This window comes from Penicillium robsamsonii (genome assembly GCF_028829455.1).
Source record: "Penicillium robsamsonii strain IBT 29466 chromosome Unknown utg000001l_segment0_segment0, whole genome shotgun sequence".
Taxonomy (NCBI): Eukaryota; Fungi; Ascomycota; class Eurotiomycetes; order Eurotiales; family Aspergillaceae; genus Penicillium; species Penicillium robsamsonii.
The window spans coordinates 747,672-772,789 of record NW_026643219.1 but is presented as its reverse complement, the minus strand read 5'-3'; the positions used below and the strand labels follow the sequence as shown (position 1 = coordinate 772,789).

General features: G+C 49.7%; 15 protein-coding genes across 15 annotated transcripts; 7 read left to right on the top strand and 8 right to left on the bottom strand.

The window, feature by feature from the left end:
- Nucleotides 1-223: 223 nt before the first annotated feature.
- On the bottom strand, nucleotides 224-1,473 carry N7447_000322 (lipase family protein; the record flags this gene model as incomplete). Its single annotated transcript, XM_057224598.1, has 2 exons — nucleotides 224-1,189; nucleotides 1,264-1,473. The coding sequence occupies 2 exons, from the start codon at nucleotides 1,471-1,473 to the stop codon at nucleotides 224-226; spliced, it is 1,176 nt and encodes a 391-aa protein (XP_057088614.1).
- Nucleotides 1,474-1,769: 296 nt separating this feature from the next.
- On the bottom strand, nucleotides 1,770-3,023 carry N7447_000321 (WD40 repeat domain-containing protein; the record flags this gene model as incomplete). The annotated part of the gene is made up of 4 exons (XM_057224597.1): nucleotides 1,770-1,810; nucleotides 1,866-2,103; nucleotides 2,155-2,741; nucleotides 2,801-3,023. The coding sequence occupies 4 exons, from the start codon at nucleotides 3,021-3,023 to the stop codon at nucleotides 1,770-1,772; spliced, it is 1,089 nt and encodes a 362-aa protein (XP_057088613.1).
- A 261-nt stretch (nucleotides 3,024-3,284) lies between these two features.
- Nucleotides 3,285-3,963, top strand: N7447_000320 (U2 snRNP complex subunit MSL1; the record flags this gene model as incomplete). The annotated part of the gene is made up of 3 exons (XM_057224596.1): nucleotides 3,285-3,358; nucleotides 3,413-3,629; nucleotides 3,688-3,963. The coding sequence occupies 3 exons, from the start codon at nucleotides 3,285-3,287 to the stop codon at nucleotides 3,961-3,963; spliced, it is 567 nt and encodes a 188-aa protein (XP_057088612.1).
- Nucleotides 3,964-4,081: 118 nt separating this feature from the next.
- Nucleotides 4,082-4,651, bottom strand: N7447_000319 (ATG3/ATG10 family protein; the record flags this gene model as incomplete). The annotated part of the gene is made up of 2 exons (XM_057224595.1): nucleotides 4,082-4,255; nucleotides 4,319-4,651. The coding sequence occupies 2 exons, from the start codon at nucleotides 4,649-4,651 to the stop codon at nucleotides 4,082-4,084; spliced, it is 507 nt and encodes a 168-aa protein (XP_057088611.1).
- Nucleotides 4,652-6,035: 1,384 nt separating this feature from the next.
- Nucleotides 6,036-7,970, top strand: N7447_000318 (uncharacterized protein; the record flags this gene model as incomplete). The annotated part of the gene is made up of 1 exon (XM_057224594.1): nucleotides 6,036-7,970. One exon carries the CDS (start codon nucleotides 6,036-6,038, stop codon nucleotides 7,968-7,970), a length of 1,935 nt encoding a protein of 644 aa, XP_057088610.1.
- Nucleotides 7,971-8,678: 708 nt separating this feature from the next.
- Nucleotides 8,679-9,257, bottom strand: N7447_000317 (Hsp20/alpha crystallin family protein; the record flags this gene model as incomplete). Its single annotated transcript, XM_057224593.1, has 1 exon — nucleotides 8,679-9,257. The coding sequence occupies one exon, from the start codon at nucleotides 9,255-9,257 to the stop codon at nucleotides 8,679-8,681; it is 579 nt and encodes a 192-aa protein (XP_057088609.1).
- Nucleotides 9,258-9,927: 670 nt separating this feature from the next.
- Nucleotides 9,928-10,346, bottom strand: N7447_000316 (succinate dehydrogenase assembly factor 1; the record flags this gene model as incomplete). Its single annotated transcript, XM_057224592.1, has 3 exons — nucleotides 9,928-10,051; nucleotides 10,180-10,211; nucleotides 10,266-10,346. The coding sequence occupies 3 exons, from the start codon at nucleotides 10,344-10,346 to the stop codon at nucleotides 9,928-9,930; spliced, it is 237 nt and encodes a 78-aa protein (XP_057088608.1).
- Nucleotides 10,347-10,487: 141 nt separating this feature from the next.
- Nucleotides 10,488-11,536, top strand: N7447_000315 (fumarylacetoacetate hydrolase family protein; the record flags this gene model as incomplete). The annotated part of the gene is made up of 3 exons (XM_057224591.1): nucleotides 10,488-10,502; nucleotides 10,619-11,340; nucleotides 11,404-11,536. The coding sequence occupies 3 exons, from the start codon at nucleotides 10,488-10,490 to the stop codon at nucleotides 11,534-11,536; spliced, it is 870 nt and encodes a 289-aa protein (XP_057088607.1).
- A 181-nt stretch (nucleotides 11,537-11,717) lies between these two features.
- pre4 (proteasome core particle subunit beta 7) lies at nucleotides 11,718-12,628 on the bottom strand (the record flags this gene model as incomplete). Its single annotated transcript, XM_057224590.1, has 3 exons — nucleotides 11,718-12,322; nucleotides 12,399-12,546; nucleotides 12,599-12,628. The coding sequence occupies 3 exons, from the start codon at nucleotides 12,626-12,628 to the stop codon at nucleotides 11,718-11,720; spliced, it is 783 nt and encodes a 260-aa protein (XP_057088606.1).
- Nucleotides 12,629-13,092: 464 nt separating this feature from the next.
- On the top strand, nucleotides 13,093-13,761 carry N7447_000313 (uncharacterized protein; the record flags this gene model as incomplete). The annotated part of the gene is made up of 1 exon (XM_057224589.1): nucleotides 13,093-13,761. One exon carries the CDS (start codon nucleotides 13,093-13,095, stop codon nucleotides 13,759-13,761), a length of 669 nt encoding a protein of 222 aa, XP_057088605.1.
- Nucleotides 13,762-14,171: 410 nt separating this feature from the next.
- Nucleotides 14,172-14,966, bottom strand: N7447_000312 (HCNGP domain-containing protein; the record flags this gene model as incomplete). The annotated part of the gene is given in 3 exon segments (XM_057224588.1): nucleotides 14,172-14,725; nucleotides 14,788-14,881; nucleotides 14,892-14,966. The coding sequence occupies 3 exon segments, from the start codon at nucleotides 14,964-14,966 to the stop codon at nucleotides 14,172-14,174; spliced, it is 723 nt and encodes a 240-aa protein (XP_057088604.1).
- A 303-nt stretch (nucleotides 14,967-15,269) lies between these two features.
- On the top strand, nucleotides 15,270-16,126 carry prs3 (proteasome core particle subunit beta 6; the record flags this gene model as incomplete). The annotated part of the gene is made up of 2 exons (XM_057224587.1): nucleotides 15,270-15,384; nucleotides 15,439-16,126. Exons 1-2 carry the CDS (start codon nucleotides 15,293-15,295, stop codon nucleotides 16,124-16,126), a joined length of 780 nt encoding a protein of 259 aa, XP_057088603.1. The 5' UTR covers nucleotides 15,270-15,292.
- Nucleotides 16,127-16,334: 208 nt separating this feature from the next.
- On the bottom strand, nucleotides 16,335-17,209 carry N7447_000310 (pre-rRNA-processing protein PNO1; the record flags this gene model as incomplete). The annotated part of the gene is made up of 3 exons (XM_057224586.1): nucleotides 16,335-16,391; nucleotides 16,444-17,084; nucleotides 17,140-17,209. 3 exons carry the CDS (start codon nucleotides 17,207-17,209, stop codon nucleotides 16,335-16,337), a joined length of 768 nt encoding a protein of 255 aa, XP_057088602.1.
- A 749-nt stretch (nucleotides 17,210-17,958) lies between these two features.
- On the top strand, nucleotides 17,959-19,654 carry N7447_000309 (mitochondrial distribution and morphology protein; the record flags this gene model as incomplete). The annotated part of the gene is made up of 3 exons (XM_057224585.1): nucleotides 17,959-18,214; nucleotides 18,269-19,470; nucleotides 19,523-19,654. The coding sequence occupies 3 exons, from the start codon at nucleotides 17,959-17,961 to the stop codon at nucleotides 19,652-19,654; spliced, it is 1,590 nt and encodes a 529-aa protein (XP_057088601.1).
- Nucleotides 19,655-20,529: 875 nt separating this feature from the next.
- On the top strand, nucleotides 20,530-24,621 carry N7447_000308 (GTPase-activating protein BEM3; the record flags this gene model as incomplete). Its single annotated transcript, XM_057224584.1, has 2 exons — nucleotides 20,530-23,926; nucleotides 23,981-24,621. 2 exons carry the CDS (start codon nucleotides 20,530-20,532, stop codon nucleotides 24,619-24,621), a joined length of 4,038 nt encoding a protein of 1,345 aa, XP_057088600.1.
- Nucleotides 24,622-25,118: the final 497 nt, after the last annotated feature.

Genomic DNA, 25,118 nt, shown 5'->3' with positions numbered 1-25,118 from the left:
TTTATGATGTTGCAACAATTGTGCAGCTGGTCTGATTTCTTGTACTTGCTATTTGCTTTGAATTAACAATCTTAGAAATGGAATAGATATCAGGTTGAAAGAATCTTTTCTCATAAGAAAGGTACCGATACAATTATGTACAGAATAGGGTATCCCAGGTATATCAATAGCAAACCAATAAACGCCGGCATCCAACCCGAATACATACATATGCAGATATATTCTATCCAGTTGGATCACCCCCCGGAACACAAAGCCCAATCCTCCAAAAATAATCCCGATGAGCATAAAACAGTTCCCAAAGTCGATACCTCGCCGGTATAAGAGACCAATTCCACCGAAGAGGCGATAATCGATCCTCACAACCAAGATCAGAACTCACTGGACGTCCCAAGACAGCCTGCTCCTCAGCCACATCACCATCACCACCACCAGTCGACCGACACTCCTCCCCACCATCACCAGCCACCCCAACAGGAACATTCAAATCCCGATACAACTCCCTCAAAACTCCCTCACTTCCTCTACCGGCAATACACGCAGGATCCTCCGAACCAACACAATGCACCACATCCTCCACCCGCGGCGGCAATCCCTCCCTCGAAATAAAAACCTCCCCAGCATGAGGACTATATCCCCACTCAACAAGTGGTAACATAGGAACCGGATCCCCGACATGCGTCACACGACGAAATCGCTGAACCCCTCCAGATCCTGCGGGTGGGATGGTTATACCATCCCCAAGCCCGAACTGCTGATCGAGAAATCTCGCAAACGCCGCATTCCCAATCATAGGCTCTCCGAACGTCGTCACAGTCGCATCCCATCCCTTCAAACGCATCTCTAGTCCTGCGAGTGCGGCGATGGCTCCGCCGAGGGAATGGCCGACTAGCGCTATGGGATAATCTGGGTATTGTTGTCGCAGAGCGGAGATTTGGGGGTGGATTTCTGTTCGTGTGTGTAGCCATGAGCGCATGAAGCCTGCGTGGACGGTGCAGTTTTTGCAGGGGGTGGTTTGTTCTGGGTCTTGGTAGGGGATGTAGGCTTGTGGGTAGGCGGATAGGTCTATTATTGTGTTTGTTATTGAGTATGTCCCGCGGAAGGCGAGGAGAATTTGTTTGGAGGTGGGTGTGTGGGAGAGAGCTATGTATCCGCATGAGTCGGAGAGGAGGAGGCCTGTGTTCCAGGTCTGTTGGATAGGTTAGTGGGTTGTGTTGGATTTGTGGTAGGTGGGTGCTGGGTTGTAGGTGGGCTGACGGTTACTAATTCTAGATCTGGGAATTCGGCGCAGCGACTCAGACATTGGAAGGGTTGATGTATTCCTGTTGTTGAGACGCAATATGAGATGTCCACTAATCGGGATAGTTCCTCCAGGGAGTTGAATAGGTCTGTTGAAACATGTTTGACCTGGGCTGTGGCGGGGCTCAGGAAGCAGGTATAGAGTAGTAGGTGGAGGACTAAAATACTAGCCATGGCGTAACATACTGATCTGGGTAACTGAGGGAAGATATGTATGCATTAAGGAGAAGAGAGAACAAGACCGTGTGATGCGGAGATGTCACTGGAATCCGGGGTAACCTGGCCATTATGTCATCGATTTCCTTATTGGTCAGTTTATGTCGATCAAGATACCCCAGGTAATACACGGGTCTACAACTACGTGATGCAATTTGAATGGTCACGAGAGACTGGAATGTACTCGAAGAATTCTATCCAATACTATATGCATGCTGACCATGGATTAAGGCCGCATTAAAAGGTAGTTCAAATCAGGCGGTCCAAATGACAACACGACCGTCGACACCGCTTGCTATAACAATATGTTAGTCTCTTGTAGGTCTCGTGTTTCAGGAGGGCGATCTTACTGCTGAAGGAGCTCACAACTCCGTTGGCTTCATCGTGGGCCCGAATGGTGTGAACAGTGTTCTGGTGGGTAGACTTGAGCTTGGTGTCTGCCTGGGCCTGGCCCTTGAGATCCATCTGTCGGAACATGTTCAGGGCGGACTCCTCCCGGGCACCTCCAGCTTGTCCAGCCTTGTTCTCCAGAGAGCCGGCAAGTTGCCATCCATTCTCATCGCCGCGGAAACGGAAGGGCTCACAGTCCTAGATGCGGTTAGCACAAGCCGTGGTATTATTAAAAAAGAAACAACTCACATGTCCAGCTGCAATAATCTCAGTCTCGCCGTTCCAGATCAAGCTGTTGAGAGGCAGCAAACGGGTGGCGATATTCAACATCGCCCGCGGGGGTTGCTCCGGAGCGCTGGGGTACACGACAGTCACACTGCTATCGTGCCCAGTGAAGGCAAGCGCATTACCACTAGGAGAGAAAGCAACACCCTGGATCCAACCAGCAGTATCATTCAGGTACTCGCCACAGATGGTGTTGAAAGGAAGGCGCTCTCCCCACGCACTAGGCTCCGGGCGGGTATCAACACCCTTGATGAAGCTGGAGAAGACTCGGGCGTGAGAATCAGTCGATCCGGCTGCCAGCAGGACGGAGTTCGGGTGCCACGCCAGGGTTGTAATGGTGCTACGAATGGGCTTCTTGATGTGCTTCGAGATCCACCAGTCGTTCTCCTCCTCGAAGTAGCAGACTGCGATCACTCGGGCGCCAGAGCCGACGGCGAACTTTTGCTCCGAGGGAGACCAGCGCACAAAGGTTGCGGCACGGTTGATTCGGAGAAGGACCAGAGTAGGTTTCCATCCAGTGGGGGTCTTCTCCCAAACGTAGGCATTGCGGTCTAGAGAGCGAACACCTGTTAGGTATTATAGGTGTAGTAAGAGCCTTGTTAAAACATACCCTGCGAGCAAGTGACGATTCGGCCACTGTTGGGAGCAATATCAACACTGGTGACGGTCTTCTCGTGGCCCTTGAGCTCATCGCTCAGCGCAAACTTGTTGCCTGATTGTTGATACAGCTCCACATTGTTCTCCCGAGCGACAGCAAGTGTCTTCTTATCGGACGAGAACGAGTGGTCTGCAATTGGTGCGTGGAAGAGATGGTGAACCTGAGGAGTGGCCATATTGGAGATAATAACGACAGGAGGGTCTCTCTACCGTCGTGCTTGTATACTTGATTATGTAGTTGCGGACCAGGAGGGGAGCTGGGTGATGACGGCGGTGCTTAGTCAGAGCAGGCATCACATGACCCCAAGCTACTTTTGTGTCGAGGTTTTGAGTCGCCATTGACACAGCACGCGATTGAGCTTCATTTCCCCATACGCTATCCCATTTATTCTTTCAATCAGACGACAGTCTTTCTGACATTTTTAATAATCCAAAAAATGGCTTCAAAATCATTGCCCGCTCGTGGAGGCCCCGATACTAAGGCCGTCGCTACCGGCCCTCCCAACCAGACGTGAGCTTATCCCAGCACCGGAGACTGTCGCGCATTGACGCTAACCATTGTTAGTCTCTACTGCACACAATTGCCCGACAAGAGAATTCCGAAACATGATCTCCGAACGGCACTCTATGCCCTGTTCTCCACATACGGCACCGTTCTCGACATTGTGGTCATGAAGACCCAAAAAATGCGAGGCCAAGCTCATGTTGTGTTCAAGGATGTCCAAGCCAGCACACAGGCGCTGCGGGCTTTACAAGGATTCGATTTCTTCGGGAAACAGATGGTATGTTTTCATTGCCCTTCTATCATCGCAAACTCCCGCTCAATCAATGGATATGTAGAAAATCGTTTACGCCAAAGGATCATCAAATGTCATTTCCAAACTTCGCGGTACATACATTGCGCCAGTTGAGGCTGCGCCAGCCCCAGTCACAACCGACCTCCAAAAGTCTATCTTCGGTGCTCCTCCGGGTGCCCTCCCTGCACGACCCACAACCGGTGCCAATGGAGAGGGCCAAGGCTTGAAGCGACCGCGTGAAGAGGAAAGCGACAACGAAGAGGCCCCAATGGACGAAGATAGCGACGTGCCAATGGAAGCTTCCTCGGATGAGGAGTAATCTAATGAAAGGCCCCGCTGGGGACTGAGAGAGACTTGAAGTCCTCGCTTTGCATGTGATATTTTTTTTTATTCCCCAGCGTTTCCAGCATATGCAAGAAGTATTGGCTGGTACTGTGCTAAGCAAAAAGCTCGCGTGGGACGTGCAGGTTCACGCAATGACCTACAAGGCCGAGCCAGATGAGGAGATATGACCCCGGGGTGACGCTCTGTGCGTCTGCAATATTCGCCATGGCATCCGCGGTGTTGCATGGGTGAATAAAAAAGGCCGGGGCGCCAGAGTCAGGATGGTACTACAAGAAAAAGAAAACAAAAAGACATGAGCTCTTGTCACGAGGTTCCGAGAATGCACCTACACCCATACTAATCCCACCCATTACACCCACACTCTTCAATTCTTGCCTGTATTGTTCCGGCACGATATACTGGTAGACTTGGTCTAGTCCGAGTGGGCCGTTGTCCCACCTGAGGCCGAAGTACAAGACGGGGACCTGATATGTGGGGGACAATAAGATGTCATAGTCGATCTGTAAGCTGGGGGGGTTGGCGCGAACGAGAGCTTCCTGCGGTGAAGGGTCAGGACAAGTGGACACGTTCCCTTGGGGGCTAGAACTCTGCAGACCGGATCCTCGTCTTCCTGTGATTCTTCGTCCAGCGTTGGGGTTTCTAGGCTGGGGACATTGACACATTTTGTTATTCTGAAGCCTGTTCCATTTGGCTATATTCATCCAAAAAAACAATATATTCTCCCATCAGTTCTTCGTTCCAGTCAAATAAGGAAAGAGATTAGATTTAATGGTTCATGCATGGAAAAAAAGGGATACCTTTGTGAGCAGTCGAATAGACCAGGCAATATTTTGGGCCGAAGTGCATCGATCAGCGAGATCTTTACATGCACTCTCAAACTCCGACTGCACCAGAAAGGGAAATGCAGAGCAAGATTCAGCCATGCGGCTGGGGCCTGGGGAGATGTCGATTCGTATCAGTGTACCAGTGACCGGATGCAGACGCTCAGCTGTGAATGCGGTGTGGCCAGGGCAGGGGTTTCGCAAGGATAAGAGCACTTGACCTTGTCACTTGTCAGATTTATGTCAAATCAGCGACATGGGAAGATGAATCCAATACAAAACGAATAAAAAAGAAAGGAAAGAGATGATTGCGGTGGTCCGGATATAGAAGAAAACAATGGAGTTTGTCAAGAATACTACATGTCGATAGGGTACTCCGTACTTGATACCTAAGTTGGGCATAGTGCTGACATATTAAAGTCAAGTACTGGATACCTCTTCCGGTTGCGGTAGAAAGGCGGTACCTTTTTTTTCCCTCTCCCGCGTGGAGCTGTTCTTCTGCATGCAGCTTCTAATGCAGAATGCGCGTATCTGAATCTTTGTGGCGAAATGCTTGCGTCGTTTTCCTAGCGTTTAGTTGCATATACACCTCGTTTGTCTGATTCCTCTCCACTTCTTAATCGTATGTTCCCCTTTCCCTAATCCCCCACCAATTTCTACTTAATTTGCTTGCTTTTTTTTTTTTTGTATTTGATTGTCTATAATCTTTAATGTCGATCCAGCTACGTATCTGTCGATTTTGATCTACCCCGTCTATCAACCTCCCCGTGAACCGAGGTGAAATCGTGAAATCCTCAGAATCTTGCTTGAAGGGGATTCCCAGCTTTCAAGATTATCGGCTTTGACGTTACCTCAATCCCTCGTCATCTGCCTTCCATCACTCCAGTCCAACCAATTTCTGCATTGCACTCAATCTGAAACACGGACCATCATCTCCGGGCTTGCTGGGAAACCCTGAGTCGCCAATCGTCTCAAATTCCCAACTTAGCTGTCGTACAAGCTTGGGGCTCGGATTACGTCCTCTGTGGACAAGGGCGTGGCTTGACGTCAGTAGTCCGGGGTGCGATCTAATCGGAAAAGCTCTATCGGGATAAGCTTGGAAATCCCCGAGGGTCACTCGTGCGGGGGAACAGTGCTCCAAGCCCTTGTTCCAATTGTATATCATTCCCTGCACATGCCCCGTTGAATCTGGAGCAAATCTGAACCTACCTCCGTTTCTGAAGTCATGGGCAACTCCCAATCGAGCCAAGCCAAAGACGAGACACGCCGCTCCAACCGCCTTTCAAAGCCCCTGACCAAGAAGTTCACCCTTCAAAGCTCCCAACTGCCTGAAACAGACCCTGCAACGTTCAGTTCAGGGTTAATAGGGTGGCAAAACCCTTGGGTTGGCAAGAATATCCCCAGTACCCCGATAGAAAAACGGGGCAGTTACCCCAAGAAAGCAGATATCCCACCTACCCTTTTTGAAACAGAGTCGTCCGAAGAGACCTCGACAGAGGATCGAGCCATTGTATATGAGCAGAGTACCACGCAGCGTCATCCAACCCGCCCAAGCCTGCAGGCCTCTTCGAGAAGAACATCGTACCAGTCGGAAACTTGGGAATCAGCTTCGCAGCCCTCACCTCTTCACGAGCAACCGCCAAGACGGGCCAGTTCGACCCGAATTCCCCTACAGAGGCACAACAGCGCCGTCTATGAAAAGCACATCGGGGATGCGACATCTTCCAACACCCACTTCTTGGTTGGCAACCAACGGTTCTCATTAACGCGTCGACGATCGCTCCTGACGCGACCTGGGGTTGCCACGAGACGAACAGGTACAGTTCGACGCGTCCCATCGCCCATTGGGGAGCCTGAATGTCCGATCGAGGATCCGACGGAGTCCACCGTGTTGCAATGGCCGTTGCCTTCGGCCCAGCGTCCGCTGCGTATGCCTTCCCCACCGCGGCCGAGGAGTCCAATGGATACGCGATATACCCAGCTCGGGGCACTCAAACTAGGGTCTTTGCGAGTCGTAAATGGCTCGGCCTCTCCATGTCCGAGCGAACGCATTCCTTTTAATGGGCCTTGCGATCCAGGTCCTGGGCTTGGTCTTGAGAACATCGAAGTCACACCTAGCAGGGGCTCGACGTTGGATATTCCATCTTTGCCCGACTTGAAGAAATCGGACGATGTTCCGGGCAGTCCATTCTCTTTCGAAAAGTCTCCCACTATCACAGTCCAGCCTCGGGCAAAATCATTGTTTCCTGGGGAGCCAGAAGATGAAGGGATTGTCCTCTGCGATGATACGAGAATCCAGTTGGAGAAAGGCGCCCTGGACACTGGTCTTACCCGGAGCACATCTCAATCCCTCAACAAGTCCGACAGTGGCTATAGCTCTGCCACCTCAATCCACTCCATACAGCGAAGCCGCACTCAGAGCTCTGCTACCTCACAGACGTCTAGCTCATGTGGTACAGATAGCTCAAAGAACATCTGTATCCCGAATGGCTCGGCTTCAGGTCGACTAGGCGATACAGTGCAGCGTCCCCTGAGCCTGCAGACAAAACCGGAGAACTACTCGAGGCTGTATCCAGTCGCTGCTCGCTGGTACGACTCGAGCGACCTAACTCCTCTCGCTCCATCGCGATCGCGTCGGTCAACGTTGTGTGCGCCCCGATACACAGAATATCCTTGGGCGCACGAATCCCCCGAAGTCAAGTCCACTGCTCTGACCTCTGTTCCACACCAGGGCCAAGGCTTTACCAGGGGACCTCTCTATGGAGATCGATTGTCCTTGGCCTCGTTTGATCTTGCGTCTACTCCAGGGTCTGCCACAACTGGGGAATCACACCTCAACTACCAACAGCCAACTACTGAAACCAAGGAGCGACTTCGCAGGTCAGCCTCTGAGTATCAAATTCATGAAGAGTATAATACACAACGACAACTCTCTCGATCTAGAAGCCGACGGGGAAGTCGCATCTGGAGCATGAAACCAGGCGTTAACGCTCCCCCACTGCCCACTACCACGTCCCCAGGTTACTTGCAGGATGACCTTGACCTTGATGCTAAATTATGTTCCTCTGAGCCGGTGCGAGGCCGATCTCGATCCCGAAGCAATGAATATCGCCGTCGGTTGACGAAGATTCGTCCCCAGGTGGATTTGTGCATAAGATGACCTCTTCCTTTTTTTTTTGTGGTTATTTATTTTTCTGGTAATAATTTTTTTGTCCATTTTTTGCCTCGGATGTTATTGTGATCTTGTCTCGTTTGCCTATGGCGTCTACAAAAGTTCATGGAGGTGCGTTGTTTTTGTTTTCCTTTTTTGGACTTTGGCGGGAGTTTACGACACGTTTTGGATATGGAGTCTTGTTAGGTATACCCTTTTGGAATTGGAAGTGGAATTGGAAGTGGAATTGGAAGTGGAATTGGCATGAATCATACCTGGCGTTGCACACAATCCATTCTGTATGCCATGTGTTTTGCAATTTTAGGCTTTTATTGGGCGTTCAGTCTAGTCCCCGAAATGCATGCAGGTCCCCGATGGAATACGATCTCAGTTTTCGGCAATCTTGCCTGCTTATGATTACATACATACTCCTCACCGCGTGGCTCAGGGCTTCCCCAGCCATTCCTGTCTACCAAGTAAGGGGCGTTTAGTAGGTGCAGGGTCAATGAAATTAAGTTCTCTACGATCTAGTGCATATTACCTGTCTAGACACGGGATAGCCAATATAATAAACATCAATTTAGATTATAAGTTCAGATCATAGTACAAATTCATCAAATGCAAGCAAGGAAAGAAAACGCCACCCGGAGATCCCAATGCAAATGCAATCAATACCGAGTCAATGGATTTAGAGCCACCAACACCAATTGATTCAAATCACATAATGCGAATCTTCTTGGGCGCAGGAGTCGCCTCTTTCGGCACGATAACAGACAAAACACCGTTCTTCAGACTCGCCCGAACAGAGTCCTGATCAACACGGGCAGTGAAGCTAAAAGTCCGCTGGAAGTCACCGATAGACCTCTCCTTGGCCCAGAAGTGAGGCAGGTCTTCTTCGGCGTGCGAAGCAGCGGTGTTGGCAGTATCGGCTGAGCTAGTAGACGCGGCATCCTCGTCTTCGACTGTGGGCTTGTGCCAGCCTGCAGGAGACGAGCTGCGGCTTGAGCTGGAATCGTTGTCGTTGATGTAATCGCGCTCTGTGTGGCCCTTGATCACGAGGGTGTGGGGATCGGTGAATTCGATCTCGATGTTGCTTTGGTCCACGCCTGGGAGTTCGCCGTCAAGGTGGTAGGCGTTTGTTAGCTCGCGCACGTCGAAGGCTGGTGCGAAGGAGGAGCTACGTTCTTCCTTGATGCAGCGGGACTTGGGACATTGGCGAGACTTGTATTGGGGAGTCTCGTAGTCATTGAGGAGTTGGAAGAGTGGCGCGAGGCTGGTTTGGGTGTAGAAGGCCATTGTTTGGGATTTTTGGTTTTTGAGGAAAGTTGGAAGAGAGGTAGATTGTCTGAGAGACTGTGACGATTGTTTTCTGATTGAATTGTTCTGTTTCATTGCCGTGGAATGTCTACCATTTTATATCTATTGTTCATAGTACCTGAGGCTGATTGCTTATACTCGGGCGGAAGCATCCAGAAACTAGTGGCGCAGTCCACAAGCCGCCAGCAACTTCAAGAAATAACCACACCATTCCATGCCTCAATAATTCTATTAACTCTGACAAATGACTCTCTGGGCAGGCTGAATAATTACTGATTGGTAATTTACTCTTGAAACTCGAAACTTCCAGCACTTTACAATGAGTCGATGGTGGCGATATAGGTAGAACACTCCATGACAAAGCCCTAATGACTCAACGGTCTATGATATACTATTATACAAGATGCCTCCAAAACGAGGCCGTAATCACATCATGCATGGCCATGCCTTTTGCGTAACATGGTCAACATGTCCAACATGTTCAGAGGAATCCGGTCCGTCCTGGGTGGAACCGGCGACGCTAGAGATCTCTGATTCCATTCCAATAAGTGAACTGGTGGCGATATAAGGCTGAAAGGCAAGACATACAAAACTAGCTCTGTACTGCGTATGCACCCCGGAGAACTAAGATTCTGGGATCTGGGCCCGCTCATCGGATATTGCGGATTCCCGGGGTGGCATACAGCTCGAGCTGTCGATTGCCTTTGCGCAAGAGATACTCAATTGTGCTAAAGTCTTTCTTATTCACCGAGAGATGTTTTTGGAACTCTGCTCTGTATACCGTCTTAGCCGGATTGCACCGGTATCTAGGGGGAATGCTGTCGGGAAAGGGAAAAAAGAACGGAAAGGCAAGGACAAGAAGATAGGCAGATAGAAAGATAGGCAATTGATAGAGTCTTACCGGGCATAGTTCTTGAAATTGATCCTGGAGTCCTACAATAGAAGGTATCAGTTGAGGTTGACGTCGGATGAAGTGATATAACCCACCTCCGGCTTATTTCGGATCTCCCGTAGGCACTTTCGGTATAGAGATAGAACGTCCCTCTGGAGACCGGAGAGCCTAGCCATTGTGAATATGAAGAGGGAAAAGCTTGCAAATCATTGGGTGGAGCTGGTGTTTCCCGCTCTGGGGAAAAAGAGGTTCCCGGCCGAGTGGCCCAGATATCCCCCATTTCTCCAATCGAACTTTCAACTTCCCCATATTCCCCAATGGCTACTTTTACTGTAAGTGTGAAATTTGCTCGCTATCATTTGAAGAGAAAGATAGAAACAAAAATTAGAAGAAAAAAATTGATCCAATACAAAGTACTCATTGGATCATATACTAATATTCTAAATAGCACCTCGTTCGCTTCCTGGCCAAAGATGGCCAAATCTATTATGGCGATGCTATTCTCCCATCCGGAGTGAGCGATATCGCCAAAGCCACCAAGGCCAGAGTCATCCAGGGTGACATCTTCGGCCAGCACCGGGTTACCGACCAGATTGTCGACGTGAGAATGCTCCTCGCACCCCTGGCCCGTAAGGATATCGGCACAGTCCGATGCCTGGGTCTCAACTATGAGCAACACGCCAAGGAGTCAAACATGCCCATCCCAACATATCCAATTTTGTTCTACAAGCCCATCACTTCAATTTCCGGTCCCACAGATGATATCCCCGTGGCTCAACTTGCCCAGGAGGGCGAGGGTCTGGATTACGAGTGTGAACTTGTCATCATTATCGGAAAAGAAGCCACTGATGTTCCTGAGAGCAAGGCTCTGGATTATGTCCTGGGCTATGCTGTCGGCAACGATGTTTCCCACCGCGATTGGCAGATCAAGCGTGGTGGAGGTCAGTGGTCGCTGGGTAAGGGATTTAATGGATGGGCACCGTTTGGTCCTGGTATTGTTTCTTCCAGTGTGATTGCGGATCCGAATAACTTGGCTATCGCGACCAAGTTGAATGGACAGACTGTCCAGTCTTCTTCGACCAAGGATATGATCTTCGGCGTGGCTAAGACGATAGCTTTCCTGTCTCAGGGAACTACACTCATGCCTGGAGATCTTATCTTCACTGGAACGTGAGTACACCCCGATGAGCAAGGCAATTGGTGTTTGAAGTTGATAAACTGATTATTGAACAGACCCCAAGGTGTGGGCATGGGTCGCAAGCCTCCCGTGTGGCTGAAGGATGGCGATGAAGTTGAGGTTTCGCTGGAGGGCGTTGGCTCTTGTGTCAACCGGGTGGTCTTTGACAAGCCTAGCGCCAAGCTCTAAATTTATCGCTCTTGAATGCTTTGGGGCCAATGGAAGGGTTGGCACTGGTTCAAGTTGTATATAACTCCCTACACGTCTCAGCCTTTGCAATTAATCGTTGAGGTTATTTGGACCCAGAAAATTATCTTTGTATCCGTAATCCCGTGTGCATTACATGTAAAAGAAAAACATAAATAAGGATCTAAGCAATCTGCGCGCCGTATCCCCTGATTCTCTCGGCAAAGGCCCAGCTCTGGCCCTGAATCTGCTCATCCTCCTTCAGATCAATACCATCCTTCGTGATCACGGCTATCGAGTACTTGTCGCTACTTCGTGCATCGCGATAGAACAGAACCTTCAAGCAAGCCTTTACGGCATTGACGGCATCTTCTTGGCTGACTTGTTCAAGGGGTGTACCCTCGGGGAACTGGCGGCGCAGAATCGGAACCGCAAGATGAGCACCAAAGCCTGTAGCCAGATGAGGAGCAGAGAATGTTGTTCCGAGCAAATCTGCCGAGCTAAGGAAGGGCTCCCCTTCCGCATCGAAGCCTGCGACCAGGACGTGGTTCCACAGCGGGTTGAACTCGGAGCGTCGCTTGTAGAAAACCTTTGCAAGGTAGGTGTGCAGGTTCTTGGCGTTGAGCATGTTGCCGTGAGGCGAGTAGTTCTCCTTGATATCCATGGAGTCGAGGAGACGGTCGAGATATTGCATGTCGGAAACGTCACCGCCAAAGCCAACCATTGCCTTATCGCCGAAATTACGCAGACGCTTCGTGTCGGAGAAACGAGCCAGGGATCCGTAGGAGGCTGTATATTCATAAATATTATCACGTTAGATGGCAATGTAGCGAAGGAAACGGGACGTGACAATGGAACGGCGTACCCAGGTTGTCGGTAGCTATAACGACGCCGCCATTAAACTTGACACCCACCACTGACGTTCCGGTCACGGCAGGGGATGAGGTATGGGCCTTTGGGCCTGTGGTCTGCAAGTATGAGTGGTCGTAGGCACCGTAGACATCGTTCCTGGGCTAGATGGATAGTTAGCAACAGAGCAAGGACTGGGAAGGTTGTGCCACCTACGCGACCCCAAGCTTCAGGGGAGTGGTTCATGATGAATGAAGATAAATGATAGTTTCACCTTGGTTCGAAGAAGGGAGGTAAATTGCAGACAATGAGGGAAGACAACAGATGGATAGCACAGTAAAGTGATGACGATAGATGGGGAGCTATCTTAGGCAGTCGAGCTGACGGAGAGCTCGGCTGACTAAGACTCGCGGTCACGGAGCCCCCCAGCTGGATGTAGACCATACAACTATGTTACTATCCTTTAAATGTAAATATTTAGGAAATAAATTTGGTTATGCTCTATTTAGATAGTTACTCTCGTATTCTCGAGGCCTATGCTTTTATCTAACCTAATTGATACTCTCGTATTCATTCCAAAAGGACAATCCCACTTTTCTGGAGAATGCTCCGCCTCAAAACTTATATACTACATAGATGGCTGTACCCCCGGCAGTTTCTCCCTCCATTTGACGATCTCTGGATATCCAGACCCTTTTCAGGAAATTTTAATGTCTTCTCCGGACTCAAGTCGTGCTGGGTCAACGGCATCTGCTCATCCCGTTGACGACAATGGCCCTTCACGCGTATATAATATCATCAATCGGCTCTTCCACCGGCACTATGATATCAACTCGGCGGATGACCAGCCTCTGTTTTACGCCGAAATATCTATGTTCACCCCCAACAAGCCCGACCTTATTCTCCATGCTGGTACCAGCACCCGGGCCCCAATTGTGGCCGTCTCCAAATTTTTGAAGTCGTCCGGTGACTACAAAATAGGCATGGGGAACCCGGACAATGTGAACGCCGTGCAGTGGGAGGATATGACCAAGGAGCTCATTCACAAACCAAAATACCGCTTCGAAATGACAATTCAATGTGGATCTGACCAAACTCAGAGCGGGAGGCGGTCATTCCTATGGAAACGAACACGAACCGTTGGGGTTGAAAATTCAGCACCGTCTAAATGGACCGGCCGAAACTATAAGCTCGTTGATGAGCACACCGAGCAGATTGTTGCCGTCTTTTCGGGTGCGAAAAGACTAGGCAAAGGTGGGAAACTTCAAATCAGAGTGGAATACGGAGAGGACTTTGATCGAATGGTGTTGATTTCTTGTTTAAGTCTGTATGAGAAGGAGAGGCGGCGCCGACAGAATTCATCTGGTGGAGGAGGCTGAATCGAGCATCATTGTTCCAATGTATGATCCACAAGTATGATAATGTACACGAGTTCAAATGTGAGCTATGTCAATTGAGAGGTATCGTTGATCCTCTTCTCAGACGCTTTCTAGAGTCATTGGATATACCACCAGTATGCATTTCCGAGACGGGTACATAGTCTTGGAGTTTGATTGAAGGTAGAAGAGTCCTTCTTCTAGAGTGATAGCCAGAACGGAGGTTCCCTTGCCGAGCAGACAAATATTGTGTCACTGAATCTTCGAAGTATCCAGGTTAGTTACCCTTTCAGCGCACAATTTCGAATGTCCGCATTTTCCGAGAGAACTGATGCACCCTAGGCTAGTCGGCCTTGCCATTCGAGATCTGGCATTAGGTTTGGTCTTCTTGGTCCGGTTGCGGCTGTGAATCCTCAGGCAGACCCAGAGACAAAATCAACCGAGGTTCGCTGGCCCGATGCCTTGTTCTCCTCCGATTGTTTACGGAAATCTTGCTGAGTTCTCAAGAGCTCTTCCTTGAAGCCCCATTTAGGTAGGATGGAAGTATTCCACAAGTCGGCTGGCAGCGATGTGTCATATTGCGATTGCCCATCAATCCCAGCATGTTCCATCATCTTCCTCAACAAGCTTGGATTCTTAAGCGATGACGAGGTGGCGAGTTTTGAGTTGAAGTGTATGCCTTGCTTTTTGAGTGAGAGGAAATGCTCAAATTTTGCGTTCGCGGTTGGGTTGGGAGACCCAGGAGGTGAAGGTGGGATGTCTAGATTGGGAACTGGAGGGAGAGTGAGATCTTGAACGAGTCCGCGTGTAGCCGAGAAGGGAGATGAGCGTCCGCTTGTTGAATGCTTATCCTCCGCGAGGGGCGCCATGTCCATAGACGTGGGGCCAAGGACAGGTCCTTCTGGGACTGAATCGGTGGAAGTGTGAACAGGCGTCTCTTTTGGTTGTTGGTAGGACGGCTTATGATCTAGATAAATTGTCAACGCCTACCCTTGGAGCGTACTGGCGGAGAATATAGAAGCATGTTACCTTCATCCTGGCCAGCTTGTGAGGTAGTAGATGGAATATCTTTGTTACGCTGTTGCTGTGGAATCAGCGACCCTTCAGTGCTGCTCTTGCAGGGCTCAAAATACCTGAGAATTGGGTGAAGGACCCTTCTGCTCTACCTCATCCTCACTGCTGCTCTCATAATCACCCAGACCAAGCATCACGTCGCAGTTTGTCTGGGTATAAGCGTCGAAATTGAAGGAGATCAAGAGGGCACTCGAATAAGATCCAGAGATATGGACAATTTTATCTCTTAAACCAGTGTATCTCAAACTTAACGCCCAGCAATCCAGGGCTCTCGGGGAGCTTGGGTATTTCTTACCTAATCAGAAGGCAGCTACCGCATCGCGTCAGACACCCAGCTTCTTTGCTCTCCATCTTCCAGAACTCCCCAATCCCGAGAATCCTCTACTTCCAACACTTTAATCTTTTTTTACCAAGCTGTCGTTGTGATATTTTATCCTGATCAAGCTCCATCTCGCCGAAAATGACGTCGCTCATGGGTAACCAGTCTGGGACGATTGGATACTCCTTCTCTGAGCCAACATCCGCTAATTTCAAACAACATTCGTTCTATCCGTAAGGAATAACTTGATCAAACTGAACAGGAACAATGGCTAACGGTTACACTAGTTACACCGATAATGGCGGTTCCACCCTCGGCATCACGGGTGCTGATTTCGCTATCCTCGCTGGTGACACTCGTTCCACATCAGGCTACAATATCAACTCTCGCATGGTCCCGAAAGTCTTCAAGATTGGCGGCGAGGATGAGACCGGTGAGGGAGCCACTATCATTCTTTCCGTTGTTGGTTTCGCAGCGGATGGAAACGCTCTCAAGGAAAAGCTGGACACTGTGGTGAAGATGTACAAGTACCAACATGGGAAATCCATGTCAGTGGGAGCATGTGCACAGCGATTGTCGACCATCCTCTACGAGAAGCGATTCTTCCCGTACTACGTACATGCTATTCTGGCTGGTCTGGATGAGGAAGGCGTGGGAGCTTTGTACAGCTACGACCCCGTGGGCTCTTACGAGCGGGAACAGTGCCGGGCTGCCGGTGCGGCATCCAGCTTGATTATGCCTTTCCTGGACAACCAAGTCAACTCCAAGAACCAATACATCCCGGGAAGCGGAGAAGGACATGCCCTTGTGGCCAAGAAGGCTGAGCCTCTGGACAAGGAAACGGCCAAGAAGCTTGTACAGGATGCCTTTACAAGTGCCGTGGAGAGACACATCGAGGTTGGTGATGGTTTGCAAATGGTGATTATTACCCGGGAAGGAATTGAGGAGGTGTTCCACGCCCTGAAGCAGGATTAGAGTATAGGACATGGCCTTCTTATCGGAGCGCGGGGCTCTGATTTGATCGGTTGATCACAAACATAATCGAGATGACTGGAATTTCCATGAATTGATATCTTTACGTTATACGTCGTCAGGCCTCTAAGATCAAGAAAAAGAAGACAGCGTAAAACCCGATGCACCTTAACGCCCACACCATGCCGGATGAGATAAATGACTTGTGCAATCAGAAGCGTTCCTTCATTCGCGAGGCGACGGTCCGAAGATTGCCATAAACCTTGCCCTGTTTTGTGTTAGAAGATTTCCTCCAGGGGATTTTTACGATGAAGACTTACCGGAGGGCTACCCAAAATCAAGCTGACAATTGCCTCCCGAGCAATGTGAATGTTCTTAAATCCACCCAGAATGTGAATCTTCTGGTCTGCAAGCACCACTCGTGTCCGACTGGCATTTTCAATCGCATACTTGGTCTTTCCGTCCTTGCCTGCAATACGTCCAATGGCACGACCAAGATGTTCTCCGTTCAGGGTCTTCACATCCTTAATCTCGAAAGTTTGGATGTACAGATCATCAAGTCGGAGAAGGGCAATCGCATCGTCGAGATCGAAGCCAAGAGTGAAGGCCTTGATGAAATCGGCACCTTTTTGCAGAGCCCCCACATCGGTGGTAAACTTGGAGGTTCGCAATTCCACTGATCGGGTTTTGATGTTCATGCGCACTTGCAACTTGAGGTGCTCGACGATAGGAGGGCAGATCTTGGCCCAGCTCGCTTTGAGCGGGGTCATACGGTGCGGTGGGACAGGCACCTTTCGTGTTTCGATCCGATATGCTGCGGCGACGTCTTTGGCCGGAGTAAAGACGGGGCGACCTTCCTCGTCGATGCGCATTTCGCTGTCCTCCGTAGACTCGGCAACGGGGTTAATCGGGGCGCCCTCGTTGATGGCTTGTACATCGATCAAAACCTCATCATCCTGATCTATTGATTGTCAGCCAGAGGTTTTTTTTTTTTGTAGATCAGAGAGAGTACTAACCATGAGAGACAGGCTCGGGCTGAAATCCGAGGGCCTGCTCTGGCTGGCGAATAGCTGTAGGTGCCGACATTGTGTTGTTTTAAGAATGAAGTTTTTTCTTAAAATCTGTTATCGCAAAATTTAATCAGTTCCCCCCTCACGGAAAAATGAAGTGTGGGCGGAAGGGAATTTTTGGATGCAAACAAGACAAACTCCGATGATTTCATTTGGGCTCTTCCAACCCGCAAAGCTTGGAAGCTTCCTTGTCAACAAGTCAACTGCTGTATATGATACAGTTTGTCCTACTTTCTGATCAAGTTTCTCATTCATGTCCAGGATGTAAAGACAAAGATGTCTGCTAATCTGGGACGTCGGCTGTACGCCCATATTTGGGATACAGCAAATCCATTTCTTGGTCGCATACGAATAAATCGCGTATCGGCCGATGCTTATAGCTCAAGATTATTCCTCGATTCATCCCTTTCAAATCAATCGCGACAAATCTCCACACTTCCAAAGAAACCAACTCATCTCACCAGAAGATTCGCTTCTGGGGGCTTTGTCGTCCTCGGCGTCTCACCTACGTCAGCTGTTGCAGATACTACTGCAGCATGCATCCTCTCCTCTCCCAAAATTGCCGCCCAATATGTTTGGAAACGAACTTTACATACCTCGAACGACCATCGACGCGGGAAAGAAGCTTCTCAAGAGACCCATGAACGCAATGAAAATGACCATTCCCATAAACCCGGACAATCCAGCAAAGATACATCCACCGCACATTCACAATCCAAATCATCTCAAGATACTCAACAGCCAACAGCGAACAATCGCCACTTAATGGATCGCTTACCACATATGCCTCAACTACATCGGCCAACCAAGGAGGAGCTTTTGGCCGCAGCAACCGGGTTCTGGTCACGCCTCAAAGTACGATTCAAATGGTTTTCTATAAGAAGTGTTCGTCCTTACAATTTGGATGAGATGACTGCCTTCTTCTCGTGGGTTTTGCTGGGCCACGTCGTCTGGGTCGTCGTGGGAACTACAACTTTCTTCTCGCTTCTGATCCTTGCGATCAACACAGTCTTTGCTCAAGGTACGTCCATTTTTTGTTGCAGTAAGGTCTATATACTAATATGTGCCTAAACAGAAACATTGGCAGGGTGGGTAGGCAACTATCTCACCAAGTCTTCTGGTGTTAAAGTTGTTTTTGAATCTGCAATCGTGCCCAAATGGAAAAACGGCGTCATCACCTTTAAGAATGTCTTTGTGTCAAAACGACCAGGCCAAGGCGCAGGTCATGTCAGTAAAGGCTCATCGAAGTCTGCGGCAGCCGAGGCCGCAGCTCGAGGTGACAGTGGATTCGAAGACTCCCAGATAGTATCTGATGAAGAGGAAGATACTAACTATACACAATTCGATTTATCGATCGAGACGGTGAATGTGACACTATCATTCACCAAATGGCTCAATGGAAAGGGCCCCCTTCATGATGTTGAGGTGAAAGGCATACGGGGTGTCGTCGATCGCCGCCATGTTTATTGGCCGGAGGAAGACTTGGATCCTAAATCCTACCGGCATGAGCATAGACCCGGTGACTTTGAGATCGACTCTTTCAAGATGCATGATCTACTTGTCACCGTTTACCAACCGGACAACTTCCGTCCCTTCTCCGTGAGCATCTTCTCGTGCGATCTTCCTCAGTTGCGGAAACAATGGCTCTTCTATGATTTCCTCTCTGCCAATATGATGTCTGGGTCTTACGACAACTCTTTGTTCACAATCCACGCTCGTCAAACCCATGGATTCACCGGTATCCGGCAGGATAACGGAATAGAAGATGATGACAAGCCAAACCCGTGGAAGAAACATAACAGGATCCGAGTTGACGGACTCAATGTCGACCATCTTAACCGTGGTGTTCAGGGCCCTTTCTCTTGGATTCACGAGGGTACTGTGGATATTGTGGCCGACATCATGCTACCTGCAGAAAACGATGAGAGCTTGGCCAAGGTGATGGTCGATTTCTATGATCGGTTGGAAGCCACTGTCACCTCTAACCGTTACCCGGAGCCTCTATCTTCAGACTCTAACCCAGAATCAGAGACTGAAGATCGACGTTTCCTCGTCATGGATTTGCGTGTACATCTCAACAACGTTCGGGCTGTGGTGCCCATCTTCACCCGGGACCTTTCTTATATCAACAACGCATTAATCCGTCCTATTGTTGCCTATATCAACTCCAAGCGCACTTTCATTCCCGTCAACTGCCGCTTAGTCAAACACGTTGGAGATTTCGACGGAAGCTGGACCGTCTTTGACAGTGGCCTGATGGATGACCTGTCAGCTGCAGTGAGTACCCTCTTTCCCTACAATATATGATCATTGCTAATACCCTTTCCAGACCTACGATGCGTTTGCCCGAGATGTCGTGGATGATCAAGCCCGAAAAAGGCGGTTCAAGAAAGTCGGATTTTGGTCCCTTCAGCTGGCGGCCCAGGCTATTTTCATGGGCATGGCTGGCAACATCGCCTAATTGTACTATCATGTACATCATTTGACTGGCGCTTTTTACTTTTTTTCTTTTGGTCTGTATCATAGTCATTGCGGTCGCATTTACAGGGAGTCTAGGTCATGTTATTTCAAGGTAGAATCCATTTCAAGTCTAGGAAACAGAACTCAAACCAGTCCAACTATGAGACGGTTTCCTAGGTATTGCCCTGGACATTCGAAACATTCCACTCACCAACTCTCCAATAATTCTAGATCACTTTCATATCGCCCTGGTTCCACCACAGTTATGCCGAATGCTGGGACGGCTTTGTACCACAAACAATTTATATATCGATTCCCCCTTGTATGATGTTGTAAAAGGTTATTATACATTTACATTCTTCAAATGCTTGATATATAAAAAAGAACAGTAAAAATAGACCAAAGAAAGAAAATTGAGGTATGCTCTCTTAGGTAACGAGAGAGAGAGAGAGAGACCTCGGGACCCCGGAGATTGAAAGGGATCAGTTCTGCATACCACATCTCAAATCTTCCTCTTCTCTTTTCTTCCTTAGTACAGGGTTGTCTAAGATCGCCGTTTCTTTTATATTTATCTTATTATGATCGTTTGTTATTGTTCTTATTAGCTTGAAACCCCCCTTTTTGTCCCCACTTCACTTTCTTAAGCTCTCCAAGGGTCTCTCACCCTCACAACTCTCATCTCTCTAGGGCTGTGCCACCAGAGAGTTTTTTTTGCCGTTATTTTCTTTCCAATCGGTTGATCGGTTGACACCCCTTTTTCCCTCCCTAGCGCTTAAGCTTCAGCTTCCGGGGTTCCGCGCGCTCGCCCCCTGGCCCTTCGCCTCGTGTCGCCCCCGAACGTGACCCCTCTGATGAGTCTCGATTCCTACACCAGCCATGTCGCAAGTTCCGCGAGGGAATGATGAAAGCTCGCCAACTTTGTCCAAGAATCAGATCGGCCATTCTGTCAATAACGGCCTCATCCCGCGGGATTATTTAGCTCGATCTGATCAGCGCCCCGGACCTACTCCTAGTTCTCGACATATCACACCTTCCCCGTTGCATACAAGTTCCCTGCCTCAATCCCACCGTGTTGAAGGATCTGAATCACAGAGCCCTCTGTCTCCAAAGTCCAACCCTTCTTCCTCCCAGAATCGGTCGCCAGTCACCCGCGTGGCCAATGCGCAATACCCTGCAGCACCCTTCAGCCCTGGCCAGAGCCTGTCGCAATCACCTGAAATGGTAGGAACAGAGTCGGCGAATGTCAGCGGCCGGCCTGGGGAGAATAGTGTGCCGAAACCATCCCGTGCGCCAGAGCCCGATCGATCTGCTTCTTCCTCCGTCAGCTCTATACACTCGATGCCAGGAGATCGCGCACCCCATCGTATCATCCCTCGCACCTCGTCGATTGACTCTGCTATTTCATCCCTGTCCTCCAACTCTCAAAGATCGGCCTTTGATGTCAATGCTCTGAGTTCAGCTGATATTAATAATCTCATCAACGCCGCTGGATCTGCCGAGGCTGTTATCGTGCACCTCTTGAAGGAGAAACACCACGCGGCCTCGCAGAACGCGCAACTTTGGAAATTGGTTGATAAACAAAGGACTCTAATCCTTGGCCTTAACAAGGACCTAGAGCGCGCTTTTCAAGAGAAAGATAAATATCGGAAGAAGCTTAAAGATATGCAAGACACTCCACCATTGCCCGTTGCCAAGCCAATGGCCTCTGTGACCGCATCGAGCAGTGGCAAAGAGAATGAGTCGTGCAAACCTGACCAGCCATCGATTATCTCACCATCTGAAACCTCTCAGCGGGGCTTGGAAAACACCACCAGCCCGGTCTCCCCCACAGATCTCCCGTCTCCAGTAGGAGACGGAAAAAGCAGGTTTCCCCACCCAAACCGCAAGCCACCGCCTGCGCCTCTGAATCTGCGACAAGCGGACAATCAAAGGGCATGTTCAGCTTCAGATTCAGATCCTGATTCAGAGTCGGGTTCCGATTACGGCGACGCCCAAGGTATAAATGGGATTCCGAGTGCGGGCCGTGGACGGAGAAAGACGAGAGAGCAGGACGACCAGGACCGCGAAGCTACGCTACAGAAGGATATGTTTGAGTCCACCGGTTCTGTGGGACCAAATCAGACAGCATCCTCTCACAGCTCCCGAGATACAGCAACTTGTAGCCCGGAAACGGTCCCTAGGGAGCTTTCTACGAGATCGCCTCCGAATGTGGGTGATTCTAGCTCACTGGGGTCGCTTTTGGGCTCTCGGCCACCTCCAGCTTCATCCTTTGGTGGGCGCTCTGTCGTTGCCATGCCTATGAGCCCTGGACTGCCTTTGAGCCCGAGACCAGAAGATCGACCTATTAATTCCCCCATGCCTCGCATGCCACGGGATGCTTCCACTTCCATGGCAGCCGGGTATCAGGGTCCAGGGTTGCCGCTCTCGCCAAGAATGGCCAACCACCCCATGGGCTTTGCTCCCATTCCTTCGGGACGCCCCAGTGGCCCTATCCCATCAATTGATCCCACAGTCATGATTGACAGCCCGAGATCCGCAACGTTCCCCGATAATCAAATTTACCGAGGATTGATGTCTGATGAATATCAAGGCCTACTTTTGCCTCCCAATGCCCTCCCTCTGGTTCAAGTCAGGGTATCTTCGTCGCGCCTTCGTCCTTCCCGGAACAGCTATATGGCGTCCAAGCCCCTAGACGAGGAACCTGTTTTCACCCTCAGTGTGATCCTTCGATCACAAATGTCTGAGCTATGGCGAGTTGAAAAGGTCATTGGTGCCCTGCCGCAGCTGGATCAGAAAGTCCGACAATCTTCTCCGTTCCCCGCGAAATTACCCGATAGAGGTATTTTCAGCGGACACTCCCCTGCTAAGATTGACTTGAGACGTGCCGCACTTAATGCGTACTTCGACGGACTTTTGGACACGCCAATGGACGAGAATGCTGCGATAGCTATCTGCCAATTTTTGACCAGTGATGCCATTGAGCCTCGAGACGACGAGACAAGTCTACTGAAAGGTCTCGCCCAAACAAGGCCCGATATGCCACGTGGGCCAGACGGAAAGCCACAAAAGGAAGGTTACTTGACCAAGAGAGGCAAGAACTTCGGTGGCTGGAAAGCGAGATATTTCGTTCTCGATGGACCCGAACTGAGATACTACGAATCTCCAGGTGGTCCGCACATGGGTACTATCAAACTTCATCATGCCCAGATCGGCAAGCAATCACCAAAACCCGAGACTGCTCCACCTGCTGGGGGCGAGGAAGACTCTGACAACCAGTATCGCCATGCATTTTTGGTTCTGGAACCGAAGAAAAAGGATTCATCGGCACTTGTCCGACATGTTCTTTGCGCCGAGAGCGACGAGGAGCGCGATACGTGGGTCGATGCTCTCATGGAGTATGTTGAAAGTGCTTCTTCCGAGAATGAGGGACGTGGCAGCGTATCATCCAAGAGTCAGCCTCAGTCTCAAGATGAGTCTCAAATCCAGCAAAAGCAACTACTCTCCGGAACCGAGTCCAAGTCTAAAATATTCAACGGAAGCAAGAGATCCGGCCGCGGAGTTGATAGCCCCGATCAGGATGTAGGAGGTGTGCAAGGATTCAGCTTTGACGATGCAGTGCAAGCTGATCCTCCCACTATTGGTTCCACTCTGGAGCAAGCTCCCCGATCCCCACGGATCCCGGCTTTGACGACGGAATTCAGAGACATGGCCACGTCTTCTCCCGATCAACCAATGCAGTCCCCCAGACTGATTTCTAGGCCCACAAACGGCACAGTCATCCAGGACGTGGAAGCCTGGGGCAACAAGGCAAAGACATCGACAAAAGAGAAGAAACGCAGTATCTGGGGTTTCCGCACCAGGTCCTCTTTCGATCTTGCCACCCAGGCCAACAGCGATACATTAGTAGCAGGTAACAATGTTGAGAGGACGGGTCCGGTTAGACCTGTATTTGGTATACCCCTGGCAGAGGCCGTACAAGATTGTGGACCGCCAGGCATTGATGTGGAGCTGCCGGCAGTGGTTTATCGTTGCATTGAATATCTTCATGCCAAGGAAGCAGCCTTGGAGGAAGGAATCTTCCGCTTAAGCGGTTCCAATGTGGTGATCAAAGCTTTGAAAGAACGTTTCAATACCGAAGGCGATGTTGATTTCGTGTCTGGAGATCAGTATTACGACATTCATGCTGTGGCGTCTCTCTTCAAACAATACCTTCGAGAGCTTCCGACAACAGTCTTGACCCGGGAGCTTCATTTGGATTTCCTTCGCGTTCTCGGTATGTACACATTCGGTGTTTGTATTCGTTTCTCCTGCTAACCTTGCTGAAAAGAACTTGACGATCGCCAAAAGAAGGTCGCTGCCTTCAATTCTCTGGTGCATAGGTTGCCCAGGCCCAATCTATCATTGCTACGGGCTCTATCCCAGTTCTTGATCGAGATTGTGAACAATTCCGATGTGAACAAGATGACGGTCAGGAACGTGGGCATTGTCTTTGCTCCAACTCTCAATATCCCGGCGCCGGTCTTCTCGATGTTTCTCACGGACTACGACAGTATCTTTGGCGATACTGATTCGAGCTTTGCCAAGCCTACGGAACTGACCGTTGAAAGCTCTCTCTCGCCCGATGACATTCGTTCCCCACGTCATCAAATGTTCTCAGATCTCCCTACACCTTCGTACCAGCAGACTTCCTTCCGAACCACTGGTGATGGGAACGGTCCTCCCGACGGCCCCAGAAACCACTATGACACTGGGTTCACCCCAATACAACCTAGCTATGACCAACCGACGTCGTCCAGACATGAGCAGTACAACCAACCCCCGGGTGCCGGCGCTCAGTATTCTTCTTTGAATGGCATGTTGGTGCCTGGCTCAGAAGACACTCGCTCGGCAAAGACAAAGCGACGGGAGAGTTCAATGCTCTTTATGGATGGTAAGACCCAACCAGAGGATTCCCACAGCCCTTGCTAATCCATTCCATGAAGATCCTTCCTTCTACCAGGGCAATTGAATTATAATTCGCTTCTCACTGGTCTTTTCTTTTTCCACGCCCTTCTGATTCTTGTCCGGAAAAATTACGACTTGCACGACTGCAGAATGATGACTTTAACCCACTTGGCAATCTCAGCCATCAAAGTCGCGAGGGAATGTTTAATGATAATGGTAACCAAGATGTGGTTGCACACCAAATTCGATGGGTTGTCCATCTTGGAGTTGAGAGTTCCCCATGCCATGGTCAGCAACTTTGACCGTCGTTATACCCCATTCTTTTTTTCTCCTTCTCTTCATTTTCTCCTTTTTTTTCGCCTTTATTTCTTTCCCTCCATATTTCAGCGCTTCCATTAGGGCTCGATGTCCATATATTATTATCTGCTCTAATTTGGTCCACTGTTACGCAATATGGGAGGCTGGGTGGCATACTTTGCCGATTTATTTTTCTACAATTTACACGATTTGTGACGGCAGAA